The sequence below is a fragment of the Oncorhynchus clarkii genome, chromosome 23 (genome assembly GCF_045791955.1).
Source record: "Oncorhynchus clarkii lewisi isolate Uvic-CL-2024 chromosome 23, UVic_Ocla_1.0, whole genome shotgun sequence".
Classification (NCBI taxonomy): domain Eukaryota; kingdom Metazoa; phylum Chordata; class Actinopteri; order Salmoniformes; family Salmonidae; genus Oncorhynchus; species Oncorhynchus clarkii.
This window is the reverse complement of record NC_092169.1, coordinates 27169686-27196144: the sequence shown is the minus strand read 5'-3', so window position 1 is coordinate 27196144 and position 26459 is coordinate 27169686. Positions and strand designations below refer to the sequence as shown.

Sequence of the window (26459 nt, the reverse complement as noted above, 5' to 3'; positions counted from 1 at the left end):
CTGAGATGTGTGTCTCACTCAGTGTTCACCGTACTAATTTAAATAGGTAGACCTCCTGGTGTTACCAAGGTGGTTCAGTAAACAACATGCATGTGATCAGTAACCTTGCTGAAGACTTTGAGACTAGGCTTTAGTCCAGCGGGCTAAATCAGTCTTGTGGTACTGGTATATGAAGTTTACCTGAGAGTGCAGGGCTTTGTAACGGCCAGCAACCGAGTCCAGCTTATCCTTTACAGTAGCGCAGGTTCCAGTGGTATCCACCTCCAGCTGGGCATCTTTCCCCTTAGGGTCCATGCGTCCACAAGCTTTCGCCACGTCCAGCACCTTCTGCCCTGAGATGGTGATGAACCGCAGGTCCCCCTTGTGGGAGATGACATCCTCAGAGAAGCTCTTCTGTCTCTGGAGCTTCTCTGTGAGGATGTTCAGAGCTCCAGCGGGGGCTCCCAGCTCCCCCACCTCCCCCTCGGCCTGCTGCAGCCAGCCCTCAAACTCCTCACAGTCTCCTTGGAACTTCTTCAGCTCCTCCTGGACCTGGACCACCTGCTTCATCTGCTGTTCTGCCTGGGTAAGGGAAGCGTCGTACCGACCCTTCAACTCCTGGATGTCCATCTGCAGCTTGTCTTTCTCCGTGGAGGACAAGGCATGGGCCTGGTGGTCCAGCAGAGCCTGGGCTGACTGGGTGGCCATGATCATGTCCTGCTGCTGGGACAGGATCTCCTGGTGATGAGCCTGGAAGAGGAGAGAGTCCATTCAAATTCCAAAAGCTTTATTGTCAAATTGACATAGTATGAAAAATTGCCACATGAAAAACCTACAACACTGATATTTAACACACGGGACAAGATATGAAATTTAAAAATAAAATAAAGTGAAAATATTGCATTTAAGTATTGGTTAACTCTTGAGGTTCCTAGGGTCTCCACCGAGCTAGGAAAATCTGCTTTCAGTTTTAATGGACTCTATTGCTGGAACAGATTTCAAAATAAATTGTTATATGTATTTGTATTTTTTATTTAACCTTTATTTAACTAGGCTTTTTGAACTATTCTTATTTAAAATTACGGCCTACACCGGCCAAACCCGGACGACGCTGGCCTATGGACATTGTGCGCTGCCCTATGGGCCTCCCAATCATGGCCGGTTGTGATACAACCTGGATTCAAACCAGGGTAACTGTAGTGACGCCACTGAGATGCAGTCCCTTAGACCGCTGCGCCACTTGGAAACGATGTTCTGGTGTCATTCAGGCACTTTGAAGTATTGACTCGGGACTTATTTGTTGAGGAATGTCACTGTTTTTCTGGGTAATATGTGATGTTTTAATTGTGCTTCCCATGACTATGTTTTTGTATATATATAAATACAGTTGAATACAGTCAGAAGTTTACATACACCTTAGCCAAATACATTTAATCCTAGTAAAAATTCCCTGTTTTAGGTCAGTTAGGATCACCACTTTATTTTAAGAACGTGAAATGTCAGAATAATACTAGAGAGAATGATTTATTTCAGCTTTTCTTTATTTTATCACATTCCCAGTGGGTCAGAAGTTTACATACACTCAATTAGTATTTGGTAGCATTGCCTTTAAATTGTTTAACTTGGGTCAAACGTTTCGGGTAGCCTCCACAAGCGTCCCACAATAAATTGGGTGAATTTTGGCCCATTCCTCCAGTGTTAATCTGCAAAATTTTAATTATTCGTCTACCTCCTCATGCCTTTTGCACACAATGTATATAGACTCTTTCTTTTTTTCTACTGTGTTATTGACTTGTTAATTGTTTACTCCATGTGTAACTCTGTGTTGTATGTTCACACTGCTATGCTTTATCTTGGCCAGGTCGCAGTTGCAAATGAGAACTTGTTCTCAACTAGCTTACCTGGTTAAATAAAGGTGAAATAAAATTTTAAAAAATAAAATAAAAGAGCTGGTGTAACTGAGTCAGGTTTGTAGTCCTCCTTGCTCGCACACACCTTTTCAGTTCTGCCCACATATATTCTATAAGATTGAGGTCAGGGCTTTGTGATGGCTACTCCAATACCTTGACTTTGTTGTCCTTAATCCATTTTGCCACAACTTTGGAAGTATGCTTGGGGTCATTGTCCATTTGGAAGACCCATTTGCGACCAAGCTTTAACTTCCTGACTGATGTCTTGAGATGTTGCTTCAATATATCCACATAATTTTCCCTTCTCATGATGCCATTAATTTTGTGAAGTGCAGCAGTCTCTCCTGCAGCAAAACACCCCCACAACATGATGCTGCCATCCCCGTGCTTCAAGGTTGGGATGGTGTTCTTAGGCTTGCAAGCCTCCCCTTTTTCCTCCAAACATAATGATGGTCATTATGGCCAAACAGTTCTATGTTTGTTTCATCAGACCAAGAGGACATTTCTCCAGAAAGTACAATCTTTGTCTCCATGTGCAGTTGCAAACCGTAGTCTGGCTTTTTTATGGCGGTTTTGGTTTTCTTCCTGAGTGGCCTTTAAGGTTATGTCGGTGTAGGACTTGTTTTACTGTGGATCCTCCAGCATCTTCACAAGGTCCTTTGCTGTTGATCTGTGATTGATTTTCACTTTTCGCACCAAAGTACGTTCATCTCTAGGAGACAGAACGTGTCTCCATCCTGAGCGGTATGACGGCTGCGTGGTCCCATGGTGTTTATACTTGGGTACTATTGTTTGTAGAGATGAACGTGGTACTTTCAGGTGTTTGGAAATTGCTCCCCAGGATGAACCAGACTTGTGGAAGTCTACAATTTTTTTCTGAGGTCTTAGCTGATTTCTTTTGATTTTCCCATGATGCCAAGCAAAGAGGCACTGAATTTGAAGGTAGGCCTTGAAATACATCCACAAGCACACCTCCAATTGACTCAAATGATGCCAATTAACCTATCAGAAGCTTCTAAAGCCATGACATAATTTTATGGAATTTTCCAAACTGTTTAAAGGCACAGTCAACATAGTGTATGTAAACTTCTGACCCACTGGAATTGTGATACAGTGAATTATAAGTGAAATAATCTTTCTGTAAACAATTTTAGGGAAAATGACTTGTGTCATGCACAAAGTAGATATTTTGTCATGCACAAACTATAGTTTGTTAACAAGAAATTTGTGGAGTAGTTGAAAAACGAGTTTATTGACTCCAACATAAGTGTACTTCCGACTTCAACTATATATATATATATATATATATATATATATATATATATATATATATACACACACACATACATACACATATATATACACATACATACATACAAAAACCTATATACTTATATACATTATATATATTTATATACTGTATATATATATATACAGTATATATATATATATATATATACATATAAAATAAAATAATAAGGAAAAGGTCAATGCAGCTATTAGAAAAAGGGACCTGAGCCTTGTGTAACAACAAGCCACCATGAATCAAGCACCACCAGAGAGAATAGCTTAATTTACCTTGACCCTATCATACTGCTTGTCCAGGTCCAGTTCTGGGGTCCTCTCTGTAGCCTGTCTGCCAGTGTCGTTATCTGTAGTCTGGAGAGCGTTTCCATTGTTTCCATTGGGGTCATCATCCTCTCCCAGAATGTTCTTGGCTGAGGTCTTCGATGGCAAAGGCATGTTCCCGTTCTGTTTGCCCATATGGTCTGTCTGATCGACCCCCATCCCTTTCTCATTCCCTATGTTGTTGATCCAGTCCAGCAGACCCTCGATCTTGTTCTTACTCTCCTCAAACTGCTCAACAACAGCCTCCTAAACAGGTAGAATATAGCGAGTTACGTGATGTTGGCTAAATTACAGTGCCTTGCGAAAGTATTCGACCCCCTTGAACTTTGCGACCTTTTGCCACATTTCAGGCTTCAAACATAAAGATATAAAACTGTTTTTTTTTGTGAAGAATCAACAACAAGTGGGACACAATCATGAAGTGTAACGACATTTATTGGATATTTCAAACTTTTTTAACAAATCAAAAACTGAAAAATTGGGCGTGCAAAATTATTCAGCCCCCTTAAGTTAATACTTTGTACCTTTTGCTGCGATTACAGCTGTAAGTCGCTTAGGGTATGTCTCTATCAGTTTTGCACATCGAGAGACTGAAATTTTTTCCCATTCCTCCTTGCAAAACAGCTCGAGCTCAGTGAGGTTGGATGGAGAGCATTTGTGAACAGCAGTTTTCAGTTCTTTCCACAGATTCTCGATTGGATTCAGGTCTGGACTTTGACTTGGCCATTCTAACACCTGGATATGTTTATTTTTGAACCATTCCATTGTAGATTTTGCTTTATGTTTTGGATCATTGTCTTGTTGGAAGACAAATCTCCGTCCCAGTCTCAGGTCTTTTGCAGACTCCATCAGGTTTTCTTCCAGAATGGTCCTGTATTTGGCTCCATCCATCTTCCCATCAATTTTAACCATCTTCCCTGTCCCTGCTGAAGAAAAGCAGGCCCAAACCATGATGCTGCCACCACCATGTTTGACAGTGGGGATGGTGTGTTCAGGGTGATGAGCTGTGTTGCTTTTACGCCAAACATAACGTTTTGCATTGTTGCCAAAAAGTTCAATTTTGGTTTCATCTGACCAGAGCACCTTCTTCCACATGTTTGGTGTGTCTCCCAGGTGGCTTGTGGCAAACTTTAAACAACACTTTTTATGGATATCTTTAAGAAATGGCTTTCTTGCCACTCTTCCATAAAGGCCAGATTTGTGCAATATACGACTGATTGTTGTCCTATGGACAGAGTCTCCCACCTCAGCTGTAGATCTCTGCAGTTCATCCAGAGTGTTCATGGGCCTCTTGGCTGCATCTCTGATCAGTCTTCTCCTTGTATGAGCTGAAAGTTTAGAGGGACGGCCAGGTCTTGGTAGATTTGCAGTGGTCTGATACTCCTTCCATTTCAATATTATCGCTTGCACAGTGCTCCTTGGAATGTTTAAAGCTTGGGAAATCTTTTTGTATCCAAATCCGGCTTTAAACTTCTTCACAACAGTATCTCGGACCTGCCTGGCGTGTTCCTTGTTCTTCATGATGCTCTCTGCGCTTTTAACGGACCTCTGAGACTATCACAGTGCAGGTGCATTTATACGGAGACTTGATTACACACAGGTGGATTGTATTTATCATCATTAGTCATTTAGGTCAACATTGGATCATTCAGAGATCCTCACTGAACTTCTGGAGAGAGTTTGCTGCACTGAAAGTAAAGGGGCTGAATAATTTTGCACGCCCAATTTTTCAGTTTTTTATTTTATTAAAAAAGTTTGAAATCTCCAATAAATGTCGTTCCACTTCATGATTGTGTCCCACTTGTTGTTGATTCTTCACAAAAAAATACAGTTTTATATCTTTATGTTTAAAGCCTGAAATGTGGCAAAAGGTCGCAAAGTTCAAGGGGGCCGAATACTTTCGCAAGGCACTGTATATGATTAAATAGATAACTATACATTTTGTACATTTATATATTATTTTAATAAGTAAGCAATCATCAAGCTGAATAACATAACTCATTTTATTTGTCTTTAAGCGGATCTATCTTTTCCTGTAAACCACCTACAATAGAAAGTTTAACTGTCATGATTCAGATTTGCACCGAGTCATGGTATATGGATAATGTTGATGCATGCAAAATGTAATATGTTTTCCAACCTTCTCAGTCTCCTGTTTGATAGCAGTAGTCACAGACTTCTCCACGTCTTTCCTTGACTCCTCGGCCCGTTGGTTGATGAGTTTGACCTTGCTCTTGGCGTCCTCCAGCTTGCTCTCGATGGCAGCGATCTGATCTGGGGTCAGCATAGACCGGTTCTCATCCAGGAACTTCTTGGTGCTACTGATGACCTCATTCAAGGCACTGCCGTTGGTCAGGATGTCTTTCTGCAAGGCCTGGACATTTAATATTTAACACACAGAGATGCAGACACAGGCACAGAAAGCATGATAACAGAAATGTTAGGTGATAAATTAGTGAACCCATCAAACAAGATTCAGTATAATAGCAATACATGTGTAACACAATGTGCATAATTGTGTATACGATAAATGTGTAGCAATGACATCATACTTAAAATAAAATAATGTAGCCATACATTCTATAGTTCAGATGCAATTCATTTATTAGAACCAACATTTCGTCAACAAGCTACTGTACTGTACCTGATGCTCTTTCTGGACCTGCTGCAGGTCTTCCACACTCTCTACACTCTTGGCCTGCTGCTGCTGGCCTATCAGACAGTTCTCTGTATTGGTCAGGTTGTCACACAGCTCCTGCAACTTGTCTGAGAACTCCTTCTGTTTCTCCACCAAGCACTGCACACACCAGAGAGCAATGTTGCAATGTTACAATGTTATACTCCTCCCAACAGCATACACTACATAGTAGGCATTAATCATACTGGACATTCGTAGATAGTCAACCCCTGATGACAATGGTCTGAGTATGCTGTAAACATGCTAGCCACTCAACAGGCCAGCATTCTGACATGGTAAAGAAAGAGGAAGGGTTTAGTAGAGAGGAATAGGACATTTGTTCCCAAGTGTGTTAGTGCTGAGGTTGGTTGAGAAAAACGTTCCCACACTGAAGATGCCTTTGGAGTTTGTCCTCTGGAGTTTAGAGTGTAAAGGTGTGTTGAAGCCTGTGAAACGTGAACACGACCAGGAGAAAGGTTAGCGTTTGGCAGTGGTCAAGCAATGGTCTTTTTAGTGTTAAAAGAAACATGCAAGAGACTAACTTCTCATTAAAACACATTCAAAACACATTATACATTATAAATATATACACATGATAAATCTGACTTAATGAATTCTAGTGACATTATTATTTTATATATATTCTAAAATATATATCATGACCATAATTTATGTTTAAGTAGCTATAAAATAAAATAAACACACAGCCACACTTCACTTCAACCAATACATTTTCATAGTTTTCTCAACAAACTGAAATCGACTCTTTCCAAGGTGCAATGGCCCTAAGCCCAGTCATTTGGGTCCAAACCTTCTGCTGACTCTCATTCTCGCTGATCTCCAGCTGGAGTTGAAGGGTGCGTCTCTGATTGGCCACCCTCTCCATCTGATCCTTAATTGCCCTCTGGGTGGCGCTGAGAGACTTGAGGAGGTGCTTGCTCTGGGCTGGGCTCAGGAACTGGGCATGCTCTGAGATAAAGTACTGGATGTCAAATGCAGTGTCCTCCAGATGCCTCTGGGTCCCTAACACATTAGTCTCCATGTCCTAGAAACACAGACAGGGGTCATGGAAGGGGGCTGAACCAATCAACACAACTCATTGGATGTATAAATGTAAACCATAATATATTGTGTCATTGGTTAATTCTAGGGAAAAACCACAAACTTTTAATTTCGTTTCATATAACAAAAATACTGTGTATTTTATTCATATATACTTAAAATATACTTAAAATACACTACTGTAGGTGAATAAGGAACATAAGGAGAATAAGGTATGAAAAGATACCTCAATATTCTGGATCATTTCTTTCACTGTGTTCACGTCATATGTGTTCATGATGTCTAGGTTGTAGGTCATCTCAGAGTTGTCATGAATACAGCCTGATAGTTGATTAAGGGTACTGAGGAGCTCCTGGTATGTTGACTCCAAATTGGCCTGAAAAACACAGTTCACACAATGAGGATTAATTTCATTTACTTATTATTTATTGCAGTTCAGTAACATCATTTCCTAGATCACAACAATGAGAAACAAACACTGACCTTTCCTTTATCAATAGCCTGCATTAGAACGTAATTCCTTTCTGCAGACATTTGGCAAACGTCTGCAAATGCTGGCTGCAACTCTCGAAAGGCTGAAGCCAGATCTTGGTGGATATGCGTGGGAATGAGTTCATTAGCAGACTTTAACAGCTGCTTGGCTATGTCCAGATCTCTGGTTAGAAAGCTAGCCAGTGTAGACAGATGTGCTTCCAACAACTAGAAACAGAAGTGGGTGAATGTTGAGACAGGTGCTCATGCAAGGAGGGGACAAAATGTAAGTGGTTAGAAAGTACCGAAGGTACCACATTCTTTCAGGGATGCATTGTTATTATAATGTATTCCATCCTTTCTATGGTGCATTTAAGTATATGTGATACAAACCTGAGATTCCTCCAGCTGACTGTGTAACTCCTCCATGTTGTTACTCAGAGAGCCCTGCTTGGATGACAAGTCGTTCCTGATCTCCACTACAACATCTGCATGATCCTGAAGTCTGCCAACACACTCCAGATAATCCTGGGTGGAGTACTGTTTCTGAAAATACATAAAATACATGATATATATGAATAATCTCAAATAAATACATATGTCATATACATGAGTAGTAGTTATTTTATACGCATTTATATGAGTTTTGAACATAAAACTTACCCTGACCTTAGGTTGAACTGCTCCAGCGTTGCCTGTGTCTGAAATGGTTTCAACCTCAGTAGATTGATATAGGTCAAGACCTTCCATGGGATCTGCCACGGCACCTTCAGCCTCATCGGACGAGTCCTCCTCCTGGATGATCTCCAGGTTGCGTGGCCTGTCCTCATCAGGAGCACCCCCCAGAATACTGCTCAAGGCTCCAATCACATCTCTGAGCATGGCAGGGTCTTGGCTTGAGGATACACTTTGAAGAACCTGCTGAAACTGAATCTGGATCATATCAGATGTAGGTGTTTCTTCATGGGGTGGTTTCCCTCCATCCAGACTAGTTTTACCTGAACGGAGAGCCTCATGCTTCAACAGATCCCTGAGGAGATCTGGACTATTACTTTTCACAAGCCCAGGAGCTGCATCTGTCTCACTACCAAAATCACCAGAACCTCTTCCATGGGACTGTGGATTGTCCTGTATCAGGTTGATGATGCCCTCCAATGCTTGGGTCTCGGCCTTTTGTAATTCATCGACATCTGCCCCCTCCACTCTCATTCTCACTGGCTCACCTAAACCGGACCTTTGAGCACTGTAGATGGCCGACGCAGGTGGTGGGACACTCTCAGGTGTCATGAAGTCTGGTTGAACATCAACAGTCATCAGATGGGTATGATTCTCATCAGCAACGCATAGATTTTGCCTATTTACATCCTGTGTAAGATCTGACCCCAGGCCAGGCTCTTTACCCTTTACCAGATGCTGTGAGGTCATTTCTGATGTTGAGGGGGTATTGGAGGAAGAGTCTGGTTGAACAATAGCAGCCATCGGCTGGGGATGATTCTCAACTGCACCACATTCATCTTGTTTAACAACTGATCTCATACCTGGCTCTGTTGCCTTTAATGGATACCCTGGGAACATTTCTGATGCTGATGACGAACTTGTATCGGGAAACTTCTCAGACACAACTGAGTTACATTTGCCAGTACCTGTCTGTCCTGTCTGTGATGACTTGGACACAGTGGGTGAATCAGCTTGATCAGTAATCTGTGAGACACTACCATCAGATGAATCTCCTTGTCTCCCTGAGGATGGTGTGCTGTCATCACCCCTGCTTGATTCAACCCTGTCATTAGCTTTAGCGTTAACATTAGCGTTTGAATTTGACAGATGTTTATCAGTCAGTGTCAGATCAGGGGTAATTCTGCTAGATATCACTTTAGTGGGAGCAGTTTCTAACTGCTCTTGATCACCGACATCATAGCTGTCATTATTGTCACAGTGTGTTTCTATGATCAGTACACTGGATACAATAGCTAAATCAGAGGAGTTAGTCAACTGCACTGGAGTCTTTTTTTGATCTGTTGGCTTACTCTGACTGTACCCGTTCTGAGAGGATGTAGGCTTGATATCTCCACCAATATCCCCATCTGACTTCACTAGCGGTTGCTGAGGTGGCACAGTGCTAAACGATGAAAGTCCATCACTGTTTATTAACATTTTATCCACATTGACACCCACGACTGCGGACACAGTGCTTGTTACATCGCTAGACAAATCTCTCAGTGATGAGCTATCTATTCTCTGATCTGACTCCTTGACTAGCTGGCTAGCTGGCGGCTGAATTGCGTTCAACACATTCTCCATTTTCCTTTCATCAGACAACAGATCACTATGTGATGAGCAGGACACGCCTGAGTCACTCTGAACAGGACTGACAGTCTGGTTCCCCATTATCTCACGGTATCCTGCTCCCAGCTGCCCATCACCCGGAGTGAAGCCGATTGCCTCACAGGACAGATCCGTGCCTCTCCTCAGAGAACTGTTACCATCTTTCTCTGTCTGTCTCACCTCTTTAGCCTGGGCCTGAGGAGCTCCGCTATCTCCACTATCACTCAAACTGAGAGAGTTTGATCTGTTTGACAACATGTCATTGTGGATGGAATTTCTAGACCCAGGGACCATGTCTGACAGTGGACTGTTAGGGGCCTGTGAGGAACCATCTTCCCTTAATAAAGATGATGTGTCAGGTTGATGGATGACGTGTTCGCCTGTTACCTGATCTGACAGGATAGGTGATAGGATCTGTCTACATACAGGCCCATGACTAATGGTGAACGAAGGTAGTAAGGACTTCTGGGAATCGCAGTTCTGTTCTCTGTTTCCTTCTGCATCCACATCTTCCCCTGCATGTCTATTCCTATTCTCTTTACCTTCTTCCCCATTGACATCCTCATCAGGGGCATCAAGAACCAAAACCGCCACCTTTTTGTCTGTTTGATGTTGACATATATTCTCGGCCTCATTGTTGTCTATGAGGCCCAGACTCTGGGAATAAGAAATGCTGTGCATGCAGTTTCTATCAGGGTCGATGATTGCGTTGTGTACAGGTTCTGAGTGAAGGATCTTTTCAGCCAAATCATCATCAATCATCCCTGAATCCAGCGCTTCATTTACACGAATAGTGCATCCAGACTTGGAGTCATATACACCACCCAACAGGCTCTGCTGTTCCATGATCTGCAGGGCTATCTGGGAGGATATGGATCCTCTAGACACAGCTTCTTTCAGGGTTGCCACTGTGCTTCTCTCATCACCTAAAACCTCTCCCTTGTGGAGCTGCAATGCCAGCACTTCTAACACAGTCTCCTCATCCACAAGGCCCTTATCAAGAGCTGCATCAAGATCATAGCGTTTCCCAGAGATGATGTCTAAAATACCACCCTCCTCTAGTTGGGCTCTGAGAAGGTGGATCGCAAAGCCTCTCTCATCTTCATTGTTCCATGCTTCTTCCTCAGTGCATGGAAACTCTGTGGATGTGTCAAGGGTTTCTGCCAATAAAATGGACAATGGAGATGATTCAGATTTTGTGTTCTTGTCTGTCTCACAGCCAGGTGTATTTGTGGGACGTTGTGGGGAATCTTGTGCACCCGGTGGTAGGTTCAGGCCTGTGTCTTTCACTGAGCACAAAGTAGAGCTTTTCAATATGGGTTGTGTGGCTGAACCTCCATTGAAAGTCCCTTTAGGTTGATTATCTGAAGCAACATCTGTTTCTGAATCAATTTGAATTGATGTTGGGCTTGTGCGCATTGTGTTTTCTTGATCGATTCTGTCAGGCAAAACACAAATTTCAGATGTGTGCTGCCTGGTATTCTTTTTAGAGTCAATAGATATGGATGATTCGTCTGTGAAACTGTGTACTATCTCCCTTATGGAATGTTCTACATTATTTTCAGAGCTAGAACATTCCTTTTCTGCTGACACGCATTTGGAATTCTGCGCAGCTGAGGGGAAACTTGTGTCTGTGTCATTCACCGAGCACAATCTCTGGTGGGTTGACCTTTCCAAAATGACTTGGGTGGCTGAACCTTCCTTGAAAGTGAAAGTCCCTTTTGGTTGATTATCTGAAGAGGAGGTTTTTAAATCAAACGCCAATGGTTCTGGGCTTGTGTTATTAGTGTTCTTTAGATAGATGCTATCACACAAAACACTTCTTTCAGAATCAGGTTGTCTGGTATAATTTTCAGAGCTAGATGATTTATCTGTAAAACCTTGTACTAGCGCCCTTTTGCAGTCCTGTACACATGAGGGCAAGCTAATATCTGTGTCATTTACAGAGCATGATCTAGGAGTTCTGCTTTTCAAAATGGTTTGTGTGGCTGAACCTCCATTGAAAGACTCTGTTGGTATATCTGAAGCTACATGTGAGGCTTCTACATCAATGTCAAAGGGTACTAGACTGGTGTTGTTTGTCCTCTTCTTCTTTTTCTTCTTCTTCTTAAAAACACTTGCTTCAGAATCAACTGAGCCGGATCTAGGAGTTGAGCTTGCCAAAATGGTTTGTGTGGGTGATCCTCCATTGGCTGTCTCTTTTGTTTGATTATCTGTTTCTAAATTCATTTCAATTAGTGCTCGGCTTGTACTGGTAGAACTAACCTCGACAGATGCTTCCACTGTGAGGCCTTGTGCCACTGTCCTTTGGGAATCCTTGGCACCTGATGACAGGCTCATGTCTGTGTCATTCACTAAGCACAATCTAGGAGGAGCTGAGTTTTCAAATATAGTTTGTGTGGCTGAAACTGCGTTGACAGTCTCTTTTGGTTGATGATCAGAAGCCATTTCTGAAGTTTCTACATCAATTTCAAATGACAATGGGCTTGTGCCCTGTCTGTTCTTTTGATAAATGCTATTAGACAAAACATTGGCTTTAGAATCATATTGTCCAGCATTAATTTCAAAATGAACAGCTACAGATGCTTCCTCTGCGACATGTTGAGCTAGCAAGCTCATGTCTTTGCCAATCACTAAGCATGATTTAGTAGGGGATGGGCTTTCCGACATGGCTTGTGAGGCTGATTCTCCTTTTGGTTGATTATATAAAGCTATATCTGAGGTTTCTAAACCAATTTCAACGGATGATGGGCTTGCATTCTTTTGATAAATTCCATCAGACAAAACACTTGTATCAGAATCATGCGGTCTGGTATTCTTATCAGAGCCAGATAACTCTTCTGTGAAATCTTGTGCTAGCATCCTTTTTCCAACCTGTGCACCTGAGAGCAAGCTCATGTCTGTGACATTTACCGAACACGATTTGGGAGAGGTTTGTGTGGCTGAAATTCCATTGAAAGTCTCTTTTGGTTGATTATCTGAGGTTTCTACATCAATTCCAATGGGATTTATACGTATTGTGTTATTTTGATAGATGCTTATTTCAGAATCCGGTTGTGTGGTATTGTTTCCACAGCCAATAGCTGAAGGAGACTCCTCTGTTCCATCTTGGGCTAGCACCATAAACACATTATTAGAAAAGGCTTTATTGTCAGATTGATTATAATTTGACTTATCCTCCCTGAAGAAACTGGATGCATGATGGTCTTTCATTGCGCCATCTGTTTCCTCGTTAATGTGCAAATATCCCAAATCCTCAGTATTGCTTTCAAACGAGATCTCTGAACCTTCAGAAATGTCTTCTTTCAAAGAAATGTCCACAAAAACGGCCTTACCAAGTGCAGTGTTTTGTAGCTGGTTTTCAGATGTCTCTACTGAAATGTTAACTAAAAGTTCAGCCATTTTAGTCAACTGTCCATCGAATATTAAAAGCCTTTGTCCGGATTTTGGATCCATGTAACTATTCAACATGAGGTATGAGATAAATAACTGTTTTGCCTCGATGGGAGATGGGGCATTTATGTTCTCATCATCATTCTCAATATCATCTGTAGGGCGATGGGATCCTCCAATCTGAAGCTCCCTCAACATCAGCCAGATAGAAAATCTATCATTAAGGTCATCAACATCAGGAAAAACATCTGGTATTTCAATGGTTTTCAACACCTCTGCTGTATGTGTGTCAATTAAACCATTTTGAGTAGCAGAGTTAATATCCACTACCTCTGAGTCTTCTGCTATGTAAAGGGCAGCTATCTTCTGTCTATTGCTGAGCAGTTTGAATGCCAGCTGATTGGTGATGATTTCATGGTGCAGAGAGGTAGACACGGTCAAGATTTCACCAGAGTGAGGCCATAAAAGTCCCATGAACCCCTTCTGTTTCTCCAGCACCAAGAGTGCACCGCTAGAGCTCATCAAATCACACTGAACAGCCTCATCCACCGATAGCCTTTTGCCATTCTGAGGGTTCACTATGCCTCCATTTTGGGCCTGCTGGCTCAGTATCCCAGTGGCAGTGCCTTGATCGATCAAGCCTTCTGACAGGGCTTCCTCTACGGTGAGCTTACGGCCTGTTTTGGGATTGACGATACCACCTGCAAACAGCTGAGCCCCCAGCAGCCTCATCGTGGTCTGTCTGTCAATCAAGCCCTCATGAACCGCACTAAGTACACTAATCTCCCTCCCAGATGTCAACTCCATGTTTCCATTGTGGCTTTTCTTCACCGGCAGCAGTCGCAGTCCAGTCTCCACATCAGCCACGCTCCTCTGCACCAGCTGGGTGAGCGAGACCTTCTCTGCCGTGCTGGGGTTGATCAGGTCCTTCCATGTGTCCTGTCTCTCCAAGAGCTTGACGTACAGATGGTCAGGGATCAGGCCAAACTGAAAGGCCCTTTCCAGGGTCAGTACATCACTCGTGTAGGACACCCTTAACCCACCTGTAGCCAGCTGGATCTCTATAACCTTCATGGCCAGGCGCTCAGAGATGGCCCCCTCTCTAACCGCTGCTATCACAGGGAGAGGTTCTGAGGAGAACAGTGGGCTCAGGATACACTGGTTGGCTTCGTTGAGCTCTCTGAGCTGCTTCCAGGTGGGCTCGTCAATGAGGTTATGATGGAAAGCATCATCCAGCTCCAGACACATCCTTAACTGAGGCAGAACGAGGCCAGAGGTGATGAGCTGAGCCTCCAGGAGACAGAGCCCAGTGTAATGGTCGATCAGGCCGCTCTGAACAGAGCTAAACACAGAGTAGACCTCTACACTTCCAACTTCGAGTACCCCCTCAATGGTCTGAAACGCCTGTGGGAAAATACATTAAGCATGAGCAGACATATTCAACAACAAATTGTAAAATCCAAAATGTTATGATACAAATCATATAGTTGATTTATTATTGACAAATTGTCAATTTATACTGTCTTCTAAAGCAAGGTGAAACATTTACTCACCCCTCAGACAAGCATGTGAATGTTAACAGTTCATATGCAAAAGTGCAAGGCTGTGTCAGTGTGATTCAACAGCAAGAAGAAGTAGACACACTAAAGGCTGGCATGCATCTGGGGACAGAATATTCAGTATCTTGCAAAACAAGAGAGCAAGTTAGACATAACACAACAAGGCTGTTATATTTGGTTGTTGGTGACCACCTGTAAGAATGAAAAGGAGATCACCAAAGCTTGGTTTCAATGATGTCTGTGAAAAGTCAGAATGAGGCTGGGTGACATGAAACACTCATGCTCCTAGAAATAGAAGCATGTTTACAGCATACTCAGTTTCACTGGGTTTTGAAGAAAAACCTACTTTCCCTTCTCTTGAGAAACCTACTTTCCCTTACAAGTCAACATAGTGTTTTTAAGATGACAATGAATGTGGCACAAGAGAAAACCTATCACACCATGCCAGAGTCCATTATGGGAAAAAGGGTTAGTCATGCAGTTGAACAGTAGGTGGCACTTGTGCATAATTTCTCACACCACACTGTAAACTCCCATCCAGTGGTTCAGAGATTAAGTCCAGTATCTAACCTGCTCGGTAGATGGCGTCTGATCAGAACACTGCTGGGAGAGATCACTGTAGGCCTGGTGGAGGGATTTCAGCTGCTCCTTGGCTTCCTGCTTCTCATCCTCAGTCATTCTGCAACTCAGGACATCAGAGGCATTTTAGTTCTCTTATCATAATCATATCATTAAATCATTTAAGGCATACAAAATATAATTTAAATAATTTAAGGTGCAGAGAGACATGAACAAAAGTCCGCCTTAAAAACCTTACTGATATATGTTGTGATAATTCAACTCACTTGTCACTGTGTTTAGTTAGCATCAGCTGTGTAGTCCTCAGTGCTTCTGCAATTTTCTCCTTCTTTGTTACCATTTCTTCCATTGAAACCTGAAATAACAATGGGTATACCTTATACATGTATATACATCTTACTGTTTATTCTGATCACTCGATATGCCACTTTGTAGCATCGTATTTGTCACAATAATATACACTGACTTTTCACAAAAAGTCAGGTTTGGGTTTGTGCTATATTTTAAACTCAGATATCCAGTTCCTGATTTTCATTCATTTGATTTGCACAGAAATATTTATTTGGTTTGTTTTTATTTTCTTATCATATAGTAATCACTTAAAATAACTAGTGCCTAGAGTTTTTCCTGACTACGTGAACCTATCCAGGAGAAACCAGGTCAAAGCAAGTCAGACTGGGGCACAGACATTTTCCTCACTGGTCAAATGTTCATGAAAAACTCGCCCTGATCAAAATATCATTTTCTAAGAGAAACTGTGCATCCACAATGTAATGCTTTTCAATGTAAAGCCCATTTAATAATTGTATGCAGAAAAATGGCTTTTCATTTGAATCCATATAAAAAGTGGTAATGGTGCAAAATGTTAGGTCCTTGCATATTAAAGAGAATAACATGTTCAAGGAGTAGGGAGTATTTATAATCACGTTTTATTGAAATACTAGAATGCTTATGTAACTGTGTCATCTTTGTTTATATCGTGAGTTATGGGTATAATTACAAAAGCCCTGAGGAGTCACAAGGATGACAGAGACCATGGGCTAATGACCATGGGCTGATTCAAACTTGGGGGAAATCATTTTGCTGCTCATATTCAGATGTAAGGGATTGACCCAAACTTATATCACATTTTTGTAATAGGGTAAAGAAATAATTAGAGAGTATCAAAAGCATTGTCTTTATTAGAACGATGCACATACAGTAACAGTGAAAGGTTGTGCGACTTTTTGATTTTATTGCATAATCTTGTAATTGAGCACGACCATCAGTATATAAAATGCTATTTTTGCATGACAGGTTATACACACATAATTGTGGGCGTAATGATATACTGTATACAATGACAATATGCAAACAATAAATATACAGGAAATGAAACCGTAAAGTTACAGTAAATGCATGTTTGCACACAGTATTTACCTGGGGCTTTCTAGAGGCCTCTGTGCTGGCTTTACCATCTTTGCTCTGGCCAGGTTTCACACTGGACATCCAACCTAACAGCTTGCTAACTTTATCACCATGCTCTTTCTTCTCCTCATCAACAGATCTCTAGGATTTGAGGAAAGAATTTCAAAAAGGCGGTTAGGATCAGAGTTTTTAAATCAGGAAATGGGGTTATGCAGACATTCAACAACAGATAAACCTCTAAGTAGACCCCCAGCCATATTTCTGACCTCTATTTGGACAATGAACAGTTTAAGCTTGCAACATACAAATCAGTGTTTGATTTATGAAGTTTATTGCCATGTGGATCATGATGTTTACATGTTATGACAGTTGGCGATAAAAAAACTGTAATTGTTTATCATTGACTTTACACATCATGCTAAAAGCATAATTCATCCCTGATTTAATGAACTCCATATTCATAATTGAATTAACATTCATATAATTCCAAGTCAAATCAAATTCACACGTAATTAATTATTTCTTATTTTAAGTGTAGAACATTTCAGTCCAAGAACTTGATCGAGTCAGCCTTTGTTGTGTCAATCAAACATTCTGTTTTCCCTATTTACAAGCCATGGAGAACCAAATACTGGTCACTCAAATGTGACGATAGGTCCATACATATTGGAAAGACGACTTAGCCCCAACACTAAGAACCTTTGTCGTCTCCAGTAGCCTGAGCCCAGTGTGGCCGTCATAAACACCCTTTTCCAGGGCTTCCATGAATGAGATTTTCCTCTTCGTCTTTGGGCAGGTGAGGCTTTTTGGGGAAGACTTCTCATCTTTCAGGAATGAGGCAGTGGCTTTGTCAACCAGGAAACTCTGAACAGCCTCATCCAGTGAGATTCTATCATGAGTCTCTGGGTTGATCAGTCCTCCAGTCAGGAGCTGGAATTCCAGGCATCGAAGGCCCACGTCTTTGGGGAACAGGTTCTCCTGAATGGCCTGAGCTACACTCAAGGTCTTTGCTGTCTGGGGATGGATGATGCCATAGTAGGCTTGCTCACACTGTTGGAGCTGGCGGGCAAACGTCTCATCTAGGAGACCTCTACGCAGAGCTTCGGTGACTGTGGCTTTCTCCCCAGAAGCAGGGTCACAGATGCCCCCGGTGCATGCCTGGGCCTCCAGCAGCCTCAGTGCAGTGAGTCTATCGATAAGGCTCTGCTGATGTCCCTGGAGAATGGTCACCCTTCTCTTTTGAGTGACATCCCACAGACCAGCCAACGGGCTGTTAGCGTCCGGAACAACTACCATTCTTGAAAGGATAAGGTCTGCCAGCTCGTAGACGCTGATGAGCCCACTCCGATAACTTACCAGTTCTGTCATTTCAAGGAACTTCAGATCTAAGGCAGTTTCGATGCAAAGCTGCCGTCCACTTTTGAGATCTGTGATGACGTGTAAAGGGCTTTCGTTGACATCGACAGTGGACTTTTCCTGCCATTCACTGTCCTGCTGAGACAGAAACAGGTAGGTCAACTTATCGATGTGGTTGCCCTTAAAGGCTTGGTATGTGGACATTTCCATACCAGAAGCACTGTTGATGACTGATACTCTGTGACAACTGGAGAAGGAGAAACTGGAGAGATCCTTCTGACCAAAAGGCAGGAGATAGACACCACCATCTGTGTCATACAAACAAGTTTTCAGTAGTTCACAGTAGTAGGCCTTCTGTCCTGAATCAGGTTTGTGGAAGCCTTTGGGGTTGCTGACTGGGTCGTACAGACTCTGTAAGGTAGCTTTGTTCAAGAGACCCTGATCAACAGCCATGTTAAGGGGCACCCTAACACCAATCACTGGGTGAACTAATCCTCCAGTGGCTATCTGGACCTCAATGATCTTCTTTCCTTTGAGCCTGTCAACAATCCTTTCCTCCATGGCCTGAAATACAGACAATGTTTTACTGCCATGGATATAACCAGTGGCTGCTTTTTCAGCATCCATCAGTTTGTCTTTCAGATCTAACCCAACAATGCCGTTCTCCAGAGCAGCTTGAACCGAGAAGGTTTGTCCAGTTAAAGGATCTATAACACAGCCAGTTGCAGCCTGTGCCTCCATATACTCAATGGCATATGTCTTAGCTAAAAGGCCTTTCTCTGCAGCCTCCAAGAAGGATATCTTTTTCTTGCTTGACTCCAAGTAGATTCCGGCAATTGCAGTGGGTTTGCTGATGAACTGAACGAGTGATGCTTGGACTTCTTCTAATGTGACAAGGCCAGTTTCTAATTTCTGCAAGATTTCTCTATCCAAAAACTTGGTTTTGATCAACTTCCTGATACTGATACTGCCTCTGTGTCCTTGGAGCTTTGGGGAAAAAGGAAGGGTTGTTGTCTCACTCTGCTTCAAACTACTGTCTTTTGACATAGAGGCTAAATGAGATCCTTTGGATGACATGTCTTTGACATTATATGAGCTTGTGTTAGTGGTGCTTATAACACTTGGACTTTTCCCTGCCTGACCATCCAGAGCCTCTAACTTTTTTGTTATTGTCATCACTTCTGTTTTTTGACTTTGGTTCTTAGCAATCAAATTCTGAGACTGTTTTTGCTGGACTGTTGTAGTCTGCACAGTAGAAGAATTTGTTTTCGAAATTGTTTGATTCTGTAAACTGCTTTGATTGCTGACTATTTCCATTTTGCCTCTCTTCACTCTTTGCAGTTTTTCCAGTACTTTGTCTTTCTCCGCTGTTGCTATCTGTTGGCATAAGATGTGAATAATCATTACATATAGAAAATACCTTGAGATCATTTATCCTTGCTTATTGAGTGAAGGAAATGAGCTCAACAAATGAAATATCATTATTATTATTAATTTGTCAACAAATATGCATTTCAATTATGTATTGTTTATTTTCTACAAATACTATGCATGTTTTTGGTGAATGTAAAAAAATATATATATTATAGTCATGGATATATACCTCTGAGGACACTTTTATTTTGATAAGCTCCTCCTCCAGATTGCGGTTTGCCTCTTCATATGATGACACCATTTTCTGTGTTAACAAAAGCTCAGTCTTCAGTTTGGTAACCTCATTGCCTTTGTCACACTTATGATTGGTATGACTTGTAGTCTCCACTTCCTTTAGAGTCCTACGTTCAGTCTTAATCGTGACCTCCAGCTTCAAGACCTTTTCCTGAAGACCTCTGACCTCCTTAGCATAGGAAACAACTTGCTCGTTGAGGGATCTTGCTTCCTTTTCCTTTATTCCTAGTTTCTGCTCACTGTCTGTCAACATGTGTTTGAGCTTTGTGATCTCTTTGGAATTTTCCTTATGAATGTTTTGCAGCTGAGTAATGCTAGAGTTAAGTTGCATTTTCTCTCTGTCTAATTGAGCAATTTGAGATTTTGCTTTCAGCAGGTCATGGCTAATAGTGGTTCTCTCATTTTGCACTTGCTCCATTTTAATACAAACCTTGTCTAATTCTTGTTGAGCTTCCTGCTTTAATTTCAAAGTGCTCTCATTGAATGTTTTGGTTTGACTTGTAGTCTCCACTTCCTTTACAGTCCTATGTTCAGTCTTAATTGTGAGCTCCAGCTTCAATACTTTTTCTTGAAGACCTCTGACTTCCTTACCATAGGAAACAACCTGCTCATTGAGGGATCTTGCTTCCTTTTCCTTTACTCTTAGTTTCTGCTCACTGTCTGTCAACATTTGTTTGAGCTTTGTGACCTCTTTTGAGTTTTCCTTATGAATGTTTTCCAGCTGAGTAATGCTAGAGTTACGTTGCATTTTCTCTGTTTCTAACTGAGCAATTTGAGATTTTGCTTTCATCAGGTCATGGCTAATAGTAGTTCTCTCATTTTTCAATTGATCCATTTTAATACGTAGCTCATTTATTTGTAGTAGATCATCCTGCTTTAACTTTAAAGTGCTCTCATTTAATGTTTTCAACTGTGTAATTTCTTGCTGGAAAAACTTGGTGTTATTCTCTGCTAATTCTGTACTGTGTGAATGTTCTCTGGGTTTCTGCTCCAATTCCAGTTTGATATGAGACTCCTGTAATGCATGCATTTGACTCATTTCCACCTGTACTAACTGCAGCTGTCTCTCATATCCCTGTTTTTGCAGTTCAAGTTTGCTTTTCAAGTCCTCCAGCATCCCCTTACAGTTCACAAGTTGGTCTTCCAGTTTCTGGGACTTCAGCAGCAGGTCTGAACTTTCTGTTTGTTTTCGCTTGACCTCCTTTTGGGCTTCTTCCAGCTTTCCCTTGAGAATGGTGAGGTCAGATGCCAACGAAAGGGTTTTCTCTTTGGCTACACTTCTCTCCCTCTGAAGGACATTGATTTCCTGTTTGAAACTTGATGAAGATTTGTCAGAGCTGGCGGTGATTTCTTTTATTTTCAACCTACTCTTCTGAATATCTGCCTCAAACTCTTTGACTTTAGACAGGCTGAATTTCCATTCCTGGGTCACTTTAATTAATTCATCTTTTGTTCTTCTCAGGGCAGAATTTGTCTCTTCAAGTTCTGCTTCCAAGGTAACAAGTTTTTGGTCAGCCATTATCTTGTCCTGTTGAAGGGCACTAGTTTCCTGCTTCATATTCACTGTCATTTCCTCCAGCATCTGCTGACAGTTCTCAAGTTCGTCTGCCAGCTTCTGGGACTTCAGCAGCAGCGCTGAACTTTCTGTTTGCTTTCGCTTGACCTCCTTTTGGGCTTGATCCAGCTTTCCCTTGAGAATGGTGAGATCAGATGCCAATGAAAGGGTTTTCTCTTGGGCTGCGCTTCTCTCCCTCTGAAGGACAGTGATTTCCTGTTTGACAGTTGATAAGGATTTGTCAGAGCTGGCAGTGATTTCTTTCATTTTCAATCTACTCTTCTGAAGATCGGCCTCAAACTCTTTGACTTTAGACTGGCTGATTTTCCCTTCCTGGGTCACTTTAATTAATTCATCTTTTGTTCTTCTCAGGGCAGAACTCATCTCCACGAGTTCTGCTTCCAAAGTAACCAATTTTTGGTGAGAAATTATCTTGTCCTTTTGAAGGGCACGAGTTTCCTCCTTTATATTCACTGTCTTTTCCTCCAGCATCCGCTGACAGTTCTCAAGTTGGTCTTCCAGTTTCTGGGACTTCAGATGCAGGGCAGAAATTTCTGTTTGCTTTCGCTTTACCTCCTCTTCGGCTTCTTCCAGCTTTCCCTTGAGCATGGTGAGGTCAGATGCCAACGAAAGGATTTTCTCTTGGGCTATACATCTCTCCCTCTGAAGGACATTGATTTCCTGTTTGAAACTTGATGAGGATTTGTCAGAGCGGGCAGTGATTTCTTTCATTGTCAACCTACTCTTCTGAAGATCTGCCTCAAACTCTTTGACTTTAGACTGGCTGATTTTCCCTTCATGGGTCACTTTAATTAAATCATCTTTTGTTCTTCTCAGGGCAGAATTGCTTTCTTCGAGTTCTGCTTCCAAGGTAACCAGTTTTTGATTAGCTACTGTCTGGTGCTTTTGAAGGGCACTAGTTTCCTGCTTCACATTCAGAGTATTATCCTCCAGCATCCGCTTACAGTTCTCAAGTTGGTCTTCCAGCATCTGCGACCTCAGCTGCAGCGCTAAACTTTCCGTTTGCTTTTGCTTGACCTCCTTTTGAGCTTGATCCAGCTTTCCCTTGAGCATGGTGAGATCAGACACCAACGAAAGGGTTTTCTCTTGGGCTGCGCTTCTCTCCCTCTGAAGGACAGTGATTTCCTGTTTGAAACTTGATGAGGATTTGTCAGAGCTGGCAGTGATTTCTTTAATTTTCAACCTACTCTTCTGAATATCTGCCTCAAACTCTTTGACTTTAGACTGGCTGATTTTCCCTTCCTGGGTCACTTTAATTAATTCATCTTTTGTTCTTTTCAGGGCAGAACTCATCTCCTTGAGTTCTGCTCCCAAAGAAACCAGTTTTTGGTGAGCCATTGTCTTGTCCTGTTGAAGGGCACTAGTTTCCAGCTTCATATTCACTGTCTTTTCCTCCAGCATCTGCTGACACTTCTCAAGTTGGTCTTCCAGTTTCTGGGACTTCAGCAGCAGGGCTGAACTTTCCATTTGCTTTTGCTTGCTCTCTTGTTGGGCTTCTTCCAGCTTTCCCTTGAGCATGGTGAGATCAGACACCAACGAAAGGGTTTTCTCTTGGGCTGCGCTTCTCTCCCTCTGAAGGACAATTATCTCCTGTTTGAAAGTTAATGAGGATTTGTCAGAGCTGGCAGTGATTTCTTTAATTTTCAACCTACTCTTCTGAAGATCGGCCTCAAAATCTTTGACTTTAGACTGGCTGATTTTCCATTCCTGGGTCACTTTAATTAATTCATCTTTTGTTCTTTTCAGGGCAGAACTCATCTCCTTGAGTTCTGCTCCCAAAGAAACCAGTTTTTGGTGAGCCATTGTCTTGTCCTGTTGAAGGGCACTAGTTTCCAGCTTCATATTCACTGTCTTTTCCTCCAGCATCTGCTGACACTTCTCAAGTTGGTCTTCCAGTTTCTGGGACTTCAGCAGCAGGGTTGAACTTTCAGTTTGCTTTTGCTTGCTCTCCTGTTGGGCTTCTTCCAGCTTTCCCTTGAGCATTGTGAGATCAGACACCAACGAAAGGGTTTTCTCTTGGGCTGTGCTTCTCTCCCTCTGAAGGACAATGATTTCCTGTTTGAAAGTTAATGAGGATTTGTCAGAGCGGGCAGTGATTTCTGTAATTTTCAACCTACTCTTCTGAAGATCTGCCTCAAAATCTTTGACTTTAGACTGGCTGATTTTCCATTCCTGGGTCACTTTAATTAATTCATCTTTTGTTCTTTTTAGGGCAGAACTCATCTCCTTGAGTTCTGCTCCCAAAGAAACCAGTTTTTGGTGAGCCATTGTCTTGTCCTGTTGAAGGGCACTAGTTTCCAGCTTCATATTCACTGTCTTTTCCTCCAGCATCCGCTGACAGTTCTCAAGTTGGTCTTCCAGTTTCTGGGACTTCAGCAGCAGGGCTGAACTTTCCATTTGCTTTTGCTTTACCTCCTGTTGGGCTTCTTCCAGCTTTCCCTTGAGCATGGTGAGATCAGACACCAACGAAAGAGTTTTCTCTTGGGCTGCACTTCTCTCCCTCTGAAGGACAATGATTTCCTGTTTGAAAGTTAATGAGGATTTGTCAGAGCTGGCAGTGATTTCTTTAATTTTCAACCTACTCTTCTGAAGGTCTGCCTCAAAATCTTTGACTTTAGACTGGCTTAATTTCCCTTCCTGGGTCACTTTAATTAATTCATCTTTTGTTCTTCTCAGGGCAGAACTCATCTCCTTGAGTTCTGCTCCCAAAGAAACCAGTTTTTGGTGAGCCATTGTCTTGTCCTGTTGAAGGGCACTAGTTTCCTGCTTCACATTCACTGTCTTTTCCTCCAGTATCCGCTGACAGTTCTCAAGTTGATCTTCCAGCTTCTGGGATCTCAGCTGGAGTGCTGAACTTTCCGTTTGCTTTCGCTTTACCTCCTCTTCGGCTTCTTCCAGCTTTCCCTTGAGCATGGTGAGGTCAGATGCCAATGAAAGGGTTTTCTCTTGGGCTGCGTTTCTCTCCCTCTGAAGGACATTAATTTCCTGTTTGAAACTTGATGAGGATTTGTCCGAGCTGGCAGTGATTTCTTTAATTTTCAACTTACTCTTCTGAAGATCTGCCTCGAACTCTTTGACTTTAGACTGGCTGATTTTCCATTCCTGGGTCACTTTAATTAATTCATCTTTTGTTCTTCTCAGGGTAGAACTCATCTCCTTGAGTTCTGCTCCCAAAGAAACCAGTTTTTGGTGAGCCATTGTCTTGTCCTTTTGAAGGGCACTAGTTTCCTGCTTCACGTTCACTGTCTTTTCCTCCAGCATCCGCTGACAGTTCTCAAGTTGATCATCCAGCTTCTGGGACCTCAGCTGGAGTGCTGAACTTTCCGTTTGCTTTCGCTTTACCTCCTCTTCGGCTTCTTCCAGCTTTCCCCTGAGAATGGTGAGATCAGATGCCAATGAAAGGGTTTTCTCTTGGGCTGTGTTTCTCTCCCTCTGAAGAACATTGATTTCCTGTTTGAAACTTAATGAGGATTTTTCAGAGCTGGCAGTGATTTCTTTCATTTTCAACTTACTCTTCTGAAGATCTGCCTCGAACTCTTTGACTTTAGACTGGCTGATTTTCCCTTCCTGGGTCACTTTCATTAATTCATCTTTTGTTCTTCTCAGGGCAGAACTCATCTCCTTGAGTTCTGCTCCCAAAGAAACCAGTTTTTGGTGAGCCATTGTCTTGTCCTGTTGAAGGGCACTAGTTTCCTGCTTCACATTCACTGTCTTTTGCTCCAGCATCCGCTGACAGTTCTCAAGTTGATCTTCCAGCTTCTGGGACCTCAGCTGGAGTGCTGCACTTTCCGTTTGCTTTCGCTTTACCTCCATTTCGGCTTCTTCCAGCTTTCCCTTGAGCATGGTGAGGTCAGATGCCAATGAAAGGGTTTTCTCTTGGGCTGCGCTTCTCTCCCTCTGAAGAACATTGATTTCCTGTTTGAAACTTAATGAGGATTTGTCAGAGCTGGCAGTGATTTCTTTCATTTTCAATCTACTCTTCTGAAGATCTGCCTCAAACTCTTTGACTTTAGACAGGCTGAACTTCCCTTCCTGGGTCACTTTATTTAATTCATCTTTGGTTCTTCTCAGGGCAGAACTCATCTCCTTGAGTTCTGCTACCAAAGTAACCACTTTTTGGTCAGCCATTGTCTTGTCCTTATGAAGGGCACTAGTTTCCAGCTTCATATTCACTGTCTTTTCCTCCAGCATCCGCTGACAGTTCTCAAGTTGGTCTTCCAGTTTCTGGGACTTCAGCAGCAGGGCTGAACTTTCCGTTTGCTTTCGCTTGACCTCCTCTTCGGCTTCTTCCAGCTTTCCTTTCAGCAAGGTGAGATCAGACGCCAATGAAAGGGTTTTCTCTTGGGCTGCGCTTCTCTCCCTCTGCAGGACAGTGATTTCCTGTTTGAAAGTTGATGAGGATTTGTCAGAGCTGGCGGTGATTTCTTTCATTTTCATCGTACTCTTCTGAAGGTCTGCTTCAAACCTTTTGATTTTAGACAGGCTGATTTTCCCTTCCTGGGTCACTTTAATTAATTCATCTTTTGTTCTTCTCAGGGCAGAATTGCTCTCCTCAAGTTCTGCTTCCAAGGTAACCAGTTTTTGTTGAGCCATTGCCTTGTCCTTTTGAAGGGCACTAGTTTCCTGCTTCATATTCACTGTCTTTTCCTCCAGCATCTGCTTACAGTTCTCAAGTTCATCCTCTAGCTTCTGGGACCTCAGCTGGAGTGCTGAACTTTCCGTTTGTTTTCGCTTTACCTCCTTTTGGGCTTGTTCCAGCTTTCCCTGGAGCATGGTGAGATCAGACACCAACGAAAGGGTTTTCTCTTGGGCAGCGCTTCTCTCCCTCTGAAGGACAATGATTTCCTGTTTAAAACTTGATGAGGATT

At 42.3% G+C, this 26459-nt stretch overlaps 1 protein-coding gene across 5 annotated transcripts in view; it reads right to left on the bottom strand.

The window, feature by feature from the left end:
* Positions 1-26459, bottom strand: part of LOC139381091 (dystonin-like) — a 205819-nt gene that overhangs the window by 68933 nt on the left and 110427 nt on the right. For 4 of the 5 annotated variants that reach the window (XM_071124343.1, XM_071124347.1, XM_071124346.1 and 1 more), the window contains 12 exons: positions 17004-17132; positions 15851-15939; positions 15576-15684; positions 8392-14850; positions 8122-8274; positions 7741-7956; positions 7484-7633; positions 7007-7240; positions 6163-6315; positions 5659-5892; positions 3468-3764; positions 181-729 (listed from right to left, as the gene is read on the bottom strand). In XM_071124343.1, coding sequence (XP_070980444.1) covers positions 181-729; positions 3468-3764; positions 5659-5892; positions 6163-6315; positions 7007-7240; positions 7484-7633; positions 7741-7956; positions 8122-8274; positions 8392-14850; positions 15576-15684; positions 15851-15939; positions 17004-17132 — 8772 coding nt within the window. The remainder of the gene's footprint in view (positions 1-180; positions 730-3467; positions 3765-5658; positions 5893-6162; positions 6316-7006; positions 7241-7483; positions 7634-7740; positions 7957-8121; positions 8275-8391; positions 14851-15575; positions 15685-15850; positions 15940-17003; positions 17133-26459) is intronic. The other variant, XM_071124348.1, reaches the window with a different exon arrangement.